The following is a 9,189-nucleotide window of genomic DNA, read 5'->3' as shown; positions in this document are numbered from 1 at the left end:
TATATATAATTATACAGTAGATATAAATATACATTATAATACAACATACATTAAAACTAAACCATATTTATGATGAGTTCTAACCTGAACAGGGCAGAGTCCATATAACAGGAGTTGCAGTGACCCTGAATGCCTTTCATCTTACCAATCAGTCGTTTTGACACGTCTTCTGTTCTAATAGGTGGCACATTGTCCTGTTCCTCAGATACCATTGCCTCATCATTATCTGTCACAGAGAAGAAGAATGAGGCACACATGAAAGTTACACAAGTTACACTACAGTAGGTGGCAACATAATATTGGTTGGTGTAATCTACCTGTCCATGGTAAAGTTTCACTTTCTTCTAATAAACACCTGACACACTTTAAATACAGTACAATGTAATTTCACAAAAACATAACCATATCATTAGGTCTTACCAGAGTGTCCATTGAACAGCTTCTTCTTTACACCAGAAAAGCGATCATCAGGCCGACAAGATGAGAGTTTCACAAATAGACCACAGTGAGGAGGACAGTTAAAGTACCGTTTTCCTTTATATGTTCCATCAGTCACGCCGGCACTGCTGTCCTCCTAAGAAAAAATACATATATTACAGTCTTAGTTTAACAAATGGTGAAACTGGCTTATATTTTTATTTTATTTCAGAACTACAGGAATTTCTGAAAGATTACAACAGTTGAACTGGTATATAGAGAACCTACCAGTTCCAGTCCAGCAGTCATCCCAGGGAAATTGGGTAAACATCCAATCCAGCGGACAGTACCATAAAGTAGTGTTTTTCCCTGAAACTGCACTAGGGAGCCAACAGTGATTTTGTCAGAATCAGTAACACCCCCCATCCCTGGGCCCTGAGAAGTGTCCATTTTTTCAGTTCCATCTGGTCACAAAAATAACAAAGCAAAAAACGAAAAGTATGATATGAAACTAACTCCATTACATTGATAGGATAGAAATTATTGTTTGCATGAGTGTCCAAGCCCAAATGCTTATACTAAGGTTGTATTATGTGTTCTTCTGTTCTATAAATACACATAAAACCTGCGGCAACACATGCATATGTTACCTTTATTTAACAGCTCCTCTTTAATTACACAATCCAGTGGGAGCATTATCTCTCCTCCTCGCTTCCCCTCTTCATCCTTATCCTGAGAAGAGGAACATTTTAGAAAAGTATTCTTACTTAATATAACATTGTACAATAGCTCTTCGAGTTTTAGGTGAACACACTATTATACCTTAATCTGTATACTGTCTTGTTTTTCTTGTACATACATCTATGCAATATGTTTTTTAAAGATCTGTAATTTTCTTTTAATTTACATTTAGTTAACATCATTTAGGGTTATAAACAGGTTTCAAAGTGCAAGTTTTTGCAAACAATACCGTTATTGTCTCCGTGAAAATCACAAAAACGTAACTTTGTGAAAACGGTGACATTGCATGCGTATTACGTGTTTGCGTAGTGTTTCTTTACAAAGTAACATTACCAACTATTGGCCTGGCATGGATAAATACAGTGTGTAAGTCGTTTTTATGGATCCCTGTGAATGGGGATCATTTTGATGATGTTGTCATCTGTATGCAAAAAATACAAAGGAGTCTCTTAGCAAAACTTTAGCAAATCATTATCTTATAAACGTACCCTAAGAGATAGAACATTATTCTGGGACTAATATTTATGTAAACATTCAGGTAAAGCTTTCTTTTTTGGACTTGTTTCTATCATGCTACCAATCCAGTTGTTTTTATCTTTAGATCTAAGGAACGTGTTTAAAGAGAATGTTACAACAACAAAAAAATGTCACCCAAAAATACAATTTCTGTCATTATTTATTCACTATGTCATTATTTATTCCTATGTCATTCCAAACCTGTATGTGGTTATTTTTTCTGTGGAACACAAAAAGTGAAATCCTTAACAATTTCCCCCTCTTTGTTCAACTTAAAGAAACTTATACAGACTTAGAACCACATTGACTAAATTCATTTTTGGGTGAAATATTAATTTTTAGTCACTCTAAGAAGTCAGAAGTCAGTACTCACAGTAGATATGAGAACCATTTTGCCATCTGGGTGGTCCTTTATATCCATAACCATGCCATGGTGAGCATTTTTGTCACCAAAAAAGGTTACTCTGTCTCCAGCTTTGAGAGGTTCAGTAGACGTCATGGACAGGGAAGACTGAGTTGGTAGTGTGGGTGCTGAAGGTTTATGATCCACTGGTTTGATTCTTGTAAAAGGGGCAAAAATACCTGAGTTTTTAGGACATGTGAAGTATGATGAACCATCATTTTGGCCTTTTCCTTTATCTTCCCCCTAAGAATAAAAATAATATAAGACTTATACAACCACATTACTCTTAGTGGGTCGTTTGTATTATTCTACCTCTGTTCTCTCTTCAACAATACTACAGACACAATCTCGCTCATGCAAGCAGGTTACTCACCTGCAGTTCCACCCCGAAGAAGACTCCTGTTATAGGATCAGAACTATAAGATGTGAGACTGCCAATGTATCGAATCACACCTTTGAGCCACTGCCCTTTATATTCCACGTGAACCTGACCGCCTTCAGACAGATTTGAAGCCTTCTCTAAAGCCTCAGGATCTTTCAGGGCCAAGAGTCGGTCTTCATTGGACTCAAGAGCCATCAGTAATTCTGCTTCTCTGCGTGACAATGGCTGCAGAAGAACTTTATCAAGCCATGTATCAGTTAATTTCCCCATACAAACTACAGGTAAAATGTCTGTGTCGTTTCTTTTTTGCCTTGCATTAAATCGTTCTTTATATATGAAGCATATTTCACCAGCCTTTATATACACATTTGGTGAAGGTGGATTTGCAGTTATCATGAAGTATATATTGTTGTCAGCTGAAGCCATTTGTTGAAAATGTTACTTGGAAAAGTGAAGTACGTCAGGCTTTCAGGTAGACACCAGTGTTTCCAGTGTGGGCATGGGCCTATAGCATTGGAGTTATGTTACTTGCTCACTTCCTCTGAGTAATGCATATTCTTCTTCTTTGTCGTTTAAATACCTTCAAGTTAAAACGTAAACAATGTAAAACAACTGCGCTGGTAGATAGGAAGATCTGCGTAGACACCCTCTGTAAAATAGTCAAACGTTAGTGATAGTAACTTTTGTTTGTTAATAGATTATTGATATATCGACCTGGAATAATATATGGCTAATAAAACGAAGTTTTTAAATAAGTTAACAACCACTCTCAATCGACCTCATAAAATTAATAATTCCCAATTAAATTGAGCAAACATTCGATCTAATTATGCTCATTACTTACCGATGTCAGTAGTACTTTCGATTTCTGTAACCCAAAACGAAACTGTTAGAATGCAAAACTGTCAGCCTTCTTCCAAATACAGACACTTAAAAAAGTTGTTGGAATAAAGATAATGATGTGATTATCAGAAGTATATAATGTTGCTCTAAATGAAACTACTCTCTGTAGTTTACTGTCAGTCTGTACATTTCGAACAACCAGGCACAGTTCAGCTCAAAACCAAAACTTTAGAATCATCTGTTGAGAGGCGTGTTGTGATTGGATGTTGCCTGTAAACGTATTCACAGGCGTCGTCGCGGTTTTATGACATCTGTGTTTTGGTGTGAAGATGGCTGATCGTGAAGCGCTAAAAAGAGAAATAGAGGAACTGCAAAGTAAGTGTGGCTACTTTATTTATATGGCGATCATCTAGTGTAATTCAACAGTGGTTTTAAGCGTTTTTCAAAATCCTACTTTCGTTATTAGCTACATTTACCTTGTGAATGAAGTATTCAGTAACACCGTGGCTGACCTAACGTTATCCGTTATTCACTAAAGCTAAGATATTCACTAATTTGAAGATGTTTATATGTTTGTAATTTCTTACTTACCGCAGTTTGTTCGTTTTAATTTTTACCTCGTTGTTGGTACTGGTTCTTTGCTGGTTGCTGTAGAGCAGGTTCAGGGATAAACAAGTCTCTGGGCGAAAATGACGTCCAAAACCGATATAAAGGTGGTTCGACGTTTTGACGTTGGATATTAGACAGATATTCAACTGCGAAAAAAATCAATAAATTCTTAGTGGATGAGTATAATTGTATAAAAAATGGCTTATCTGAAAAGCATTAGAACGTAGAACTGAACACACATCGCAGTTTATTTAGTTTACTCCTCCTCGATATGTTGCAACGCATAAAGTCTCTAGCAGCAGCGAGCTAGCGCTTAGGCCAGCTAGGGACAGTCTACAAAGTACACGTAAAGGATAAAACGATTAATTATTAATTAGTTTTCCCTCCGGAATGTTTTTTACAATGAACAAAACAAGAGCAATTTGTGCACCAAGGTCTTTGAAAGATATAAAGACAAACACTTATAACGCTCACTTGAATTTAAATAAGAAATATTGTAAACAAGATATGTGATAGTGGTTATTATTATATTATTACTATTAATAAATATATTCATACAAGAAAAACAATATTAAAAATCATTATCATTCCATAATCCAGTGGTTATGCAGTAGGCTGTTTTCAGGTCCGTGTGAGAACATTTTAATCAAATGTTCGTTGTTTTCACAGAAGTATGACACCAAAAAAGTACACACTATTGAAATTAAAATCAATAAATAAATTCATTTAAAATAAATGCACTCTTCTGTATCAACCTCATGGTGTGTGTCTTTACTGTTTTTATAAGAACATTTTTATATTTGTTTTAGTCACAGAACTGTGACAGAAAACATGCTATTGAAATTCAACAATTAAGATAAAGCTGGCAAAGTGTTGTTTTGCAGTTGTTTTGACTTGAATTTGAAAATCCAATTTTTAATCAATTAATTTATAACACACAGTTTTATTACACAACTTCAATGGGTGTGTCTTGTTACAGATTAGACAACCATTTTGATGGTGGTTTTAGCCACAGAACTATAATTGAACACATACTATAGAAAATTAAACCAATACATATTTTAGTTGAAAATAAATACAATCTTGTACCTCAGCTTCAAAGACTGTGTCTTGTTACAGATTTCTTAAAGAACATTTTGCAGTAGTTTTCATTGTCAAAAGAGATGCAAAAGTCACGCTATTGACATTCAAAAATCCCTTGCGAAACCTTCCAAAGAGTCTCCGGTATTACTGCCCCCTAGAGGAAGGTACTGCAGTTGTTTTGAATGAGTTTGACATTCAAACCTTTAATAAGTTAATTTAAAATGCATACAGTTTTCCATCTCAACTTCAAAAGTTGTGTCTTGTTAATTGGGCCTAAAAGAGTGTTTCTATGCAGGTTTCCGAGGCTGAATCTCTGACAAATGTCAAACGTCGAACCAACTTTATATCGGTACAACCAAAGTGAAAGAAATGACCCACATTTTTATATATGCGCATTTTGAATGCCTCTGTTCATTTATTTGTTATTTAAATTTGGTATGTTTGATAATATTCTATTCTAGATTATTTCTTAGTAGCTATTGAATAGCTAATATAAACTGATTTTGATTAAAAATTCAAATCCATTCAGGGTTAAACAAAAATGATTTCTAAAATCTCCAAACTTTGAAACCAATTAGATCAAAATCTCGTGACAATCATAAGGTAAAGACCTGTAAGGAGATGGGGACCAGAAATACTTAAAACAATATATTCTAGAACATCATTTATTGTTTTAACAGTCCCTCCATGATTTTGCGATTCTGCAATCGCTGAATTCATCGCAAAATCAAGCAAACTCCGCAATTTTCGCATGCGTTCGTCATCGCAATGCACATTCAGTCAAAGAAAGGTTGTTTCTCTGTTCCAAAAATGGAGTGAACAGCCTTGTGTTCTCATCATGACCGATTTACAAGAGCTACATTGGACAAACGAACCGAATGCAGAACGAATCCGCTCTACTCGTTTGGGCTACGCAGCGCAGACCGTTTATCTGCTCGGGCCGGAGCCGCGGGCTTCGCCGCAGAATCAATAACATCTCTGTGAAATCTTGTGAGAAGCATTAAAATTAAAAAAGCTACAGATATCAGAACAAACGCCACTGATGTGGAAACCAGGAAAAACATTGCTCAATAAACACAAATCACCACCATTCACCATGGATTTAACAGTAAACTATACAGGAACAACTTGTGGCAGAAATGGTCTAATGTTTTCAAGTGATTTTAAATGCTTCACACAACTTTTCCCAGCACTTCAGAGCTTTAAGTATTACCGAATTTGAAAGTTATATTTAATGTGATGACATTATTCGTTCATCCTTCGTAGGTTGCTCCATTTATAAAACTAAAAGTTTCATAATATAGGAAAGCAAAGACTTATTTAAAAATAAAAAAGTCATTAAATTATCACTAGTAGATGGCTGCAGAGAAATACTTATATGCTTATTAGCCATTTCCACTCCCTAATATATATTTTTTGTATTTATTAAATTATATTTAGACATTATGAATGACAGTAATACAAGTTACTTTTATCTACATCTGTAAGACGTCTGCTAAAGATCTGGGAAACATCTGCTGTGTAATCTGATAAACGTCTCAGCAGTTTTACATGCATTCTAGTAAATGTCTGTTTGACATCTGACAGGAAACGTCTTAGAGACTTATTGCAGATGAGCAAACACTCTAAAAAATAGGCCTACATCTTACATATGTAAATGCAGACATCAAATAGACATCTCCAAGATGTACATGTGCGATTAGGGTGAGTGCTTTACTGGCAGGTGCTGGTGCCACCTTCTGTAGAACTTAATGGCACTGGTGCTGGTGTCCTCAAATGTTAGTCTGGAGCCCTACAATGGTTCTCGAAGTCAGAAAAGTCATAACAATGTTAAAAGAATGTTGTCTGTGGTATATTTTCACTGCAAAACAATAAGAAATGCCACAAATATCACCGCAAATTTTGAGAAAAAATGCAGCAAAATCATTTTAGGCAGCAAAAATCAGAAAAAAAGTCCTGCAAAATCCTGGAGGGACTGTTTTAAGATATGCAATATAATTTATAGTATTTGTTTATGATTACAGATACATTGCATTTGATTTTATAGTTAACAACTATCAGAATCAGAAGAGCTTTATTACCAACTATGTTTACACACACAAGTAATTTGACTTGACGACAGCGGCTTCCAGTGCAGAAGAAAGTACAGACATAGTGCAGACATAAATGATAGTGCAGACATATACATAGGAATAACACAGTAGGGATGGAATATAACACTAATATAAGAAAAAAATGAAATTAAATAATGTAATATATACAGAAATAGAAGTATAGGGAAAAACTTTAATTGTTTAAATAAATGTACAGATATGTAATAAGTGTGCAGATACGTTATTTACAAAGTGAGTTTACAAGTGTACAAATTTTGGATTCTGTGTATAAATATGTCAGTTGTGATGGACAATGTATAATTATGAAAGTTTAATTGTTCTGGCTGAATATAGCCTGCGGGAAAAAACTGTTCTTGTGCCTGGCTTTTCTGGCAGTCAGTGATCTGTAGCGCCGACCAGAAGGCAACAGTTCGAAGAGAGAGTGGGCTGGGTGTGAGGGGTTCTGGAGATGTAAAGATCTTGGAGGCTGGGTAGAGGTGCACCGATAATCCTCTCAGCAGTCCTGACTGTCCGATGTAGTCTCTTGATGTCTGATTTGGTAGCTGAACCATTGTTTAGATAAATGTACAGATATGTTTATTAGTGTGCAGATATGTTATTTACAAAGTGTGCAGTTTAATATAAGTATAACTATGTTAGTTGTGATGGACAATGTATAATTATGAAAGTTTAATTGTTCTGGCTGAATATAGCCTGCGGGAAAAAACTGTTCTTGTGCCTGGCTTTTCTGGCAGTCAGTGATCTGTAGCGCCGACCAGAAGGCAACAGTTCGAAGAGAGAGTGGGCTGGGTGTGAGGGGTTCTGGAGATGTAAAGATCTTGGAGGCTGGGTAGAGGTGCACCGATAATCCTCTCAGCAGTCCTGACTGTCCGATGTAGTCTCTTGATGTCTGATTTGGTAGCTGAACCAAACCAGACAGTTATGGATGAACACAGGACAGACTCAATGATAGCAGAGTAGAACTGTTTCAGCAGCTCCTGTGGCAGGTTGAATTTCCTCAGCTGGCGAAGGAAGTACAACCTTTGCTGGGCCTTTTTAGCAATGGAGTCTATGTAAGTGTCCCACTTCAGGTCCTGAGAGAGAGTGGTGCCCAGGAATCTGAATGACTCCACTGCAGCCACATTGCTGTTCATGATGGTGAGTGGGGGGAGAGTAGGGGGGTTCCTCCTGAAGTCCATGATCATCTCCACATTTTTGAGCGTGTTAAGCTCCAGTTTGTTAAAGAGCAGGTCATATGGTATTTTAAAGTGTCCTAATATTGTGTTGGAGTCCCCTACAACTGGTTTAAATGCATCTAAGGTCAGAAAACATTGTAATTTTCTCAGAATATACATTTAATATTAGAGTCATTTGCCAATGATTTCGAAACGATTAGTTCCAGCAAACCCCTCCCTTTCATAAGCCTACTCTGCTCTGATTGGTCAGCTGGCCAAGCCTGTTTGCACAGAGAGGAGTCCTTAAGCAAGTTAGCAGCGCTACCATTGACAAAGCACCTTTACATAAAACAATAATATAGTGCTCCTATCCGTTCTTATAATAATGACATAAAATACAAAAACACTTATGCAAGCGAATCGTGCCCACAGCTAAAGTTAAGCTGCTAAACTGTGAACACTTAAAACAATAATGGTGAATATGTTAGCCGAGTGCTAATGTGACTAACTGATGAAACAATACAGTTTGTAAACCAAAATATATCTACTGTAATGTTTGAAGAACGACAGACAAAAGACACTCTTAACTTTTTTTGTCTCAACTTTTAATCAGAACACAGAACAGCTGTATCACAGGCGCACCAGCCTAACTAACTCGCTCGTCTCTCCCGCATTAACCCTATAACTGCCGGCGCAGCAAAATAAACAGCAATTTCACAATGATTATAAAGTCTGTGCGCTACACTAAATTCTTTATTATTAAATTAAGTAATCTGAACAACGTCAGTCTACATTAATCGACACATTCTTAGGAAATAGTGGGTTCACAGCGAATTATCAGAACTACTTCAGTAAGACAGAATATCGTGCTTTACCTGGAAACCTAAAGCTGCACTAGGTATACATCACATATTAGCACAAAAATTT

At 36.3% G+C, this 9,189-nt stretch overlaps 2 protein-coding genes across 3 annotated transcripts in view; one reads left to right on the top strand and one right to left on the bottom strand.

Annotated features, from left to right (window-relative positions):
- Window positions 1–3,383, bottom strand: part of LOC107704521 (ubiquitin carboxyl-terminal hydrolase CYLD-like) — a 7,980-nt gene extending 4,597 nt beyond the window's left edge. The window contains exons 1-7 of one of the 2 annotated variants that reach the window (XM_016507459.1): window positions 3,304–3,383; window positions 2,451–3,039; window positions 2,048–2,320; window positions 1,068–1,149; window positions 706–881; window positions 421–574; window positions 85–226 (exon numbers count right to left, since the gene is read on the bottom strand). In XM_016507459.1, the coding sequence (XP_016362945.1) occupies window positions 85–226; window positions 421–574; window positions 706–881; window positions 1,068–1,149; window positions 2,048–2,320; window positions 2,451–2,885 (1,262 nt within the window). In that variant the 5' untranslated portion in view covers window positions 2,886–3,039; window positions 3,304–3,383. Of the gene's footprint in view, window positions 1–84; window positions 227–420; window positions 575–705; window positions 882–1,067; window positions 1,150–2,047; window positions 2,321–2,450; window positions 3,109–3,303 lie in introns of both variants that reach the window. The other variant, XM_016507457.1, reaches the window with a different exon arrangement.
- Window positions 3,384–3,598: 215 nt separating this feature from the next.
- The window catches only part of LOC107704508 (zinc finger CCCH domain-containing protein 3-like), a 12,949-nt gene continuing 7,358 nt past the window's right edge, over window positions 3,599–9,189 (top strand). Inside the window, exon 1 of the mRNA XM_016507441.1 lies at window positions 3,599–3,677. Coding sequence (XP_016362927.1) covers window positions 3,632–3,677 — 46 coding nt within the window. The 5' untranslated portion in view covers window positions 3,599–3,631. The remainder of the gene's footprint in view (window positions 3,678–9,189) is intronic.

This window comes from Sinocyclocheilus anshuiensis, unplaced genomic scaffold, assembly GCF_001515605.1.
Source record: "Sinocyclocheilus anshuiensis isolate Anshui unplaced genomic scaffold, SAMN03320099.WGS_v1.1 scaffold1538, whole genome shotgun sequence".
NCBI classification, from domain to species: Eukaryota; Metazoa; Chordata; class Actinopteri; order Cypriniformes; family Cyprinidae; genus Sinocyclocheilus; species Sinocyclocheilus anshuiensis.
Note: the sequence above shows the minus strand (reverse complement) of the source record. Positions and strands in the feature narration are given on the sequence as shown.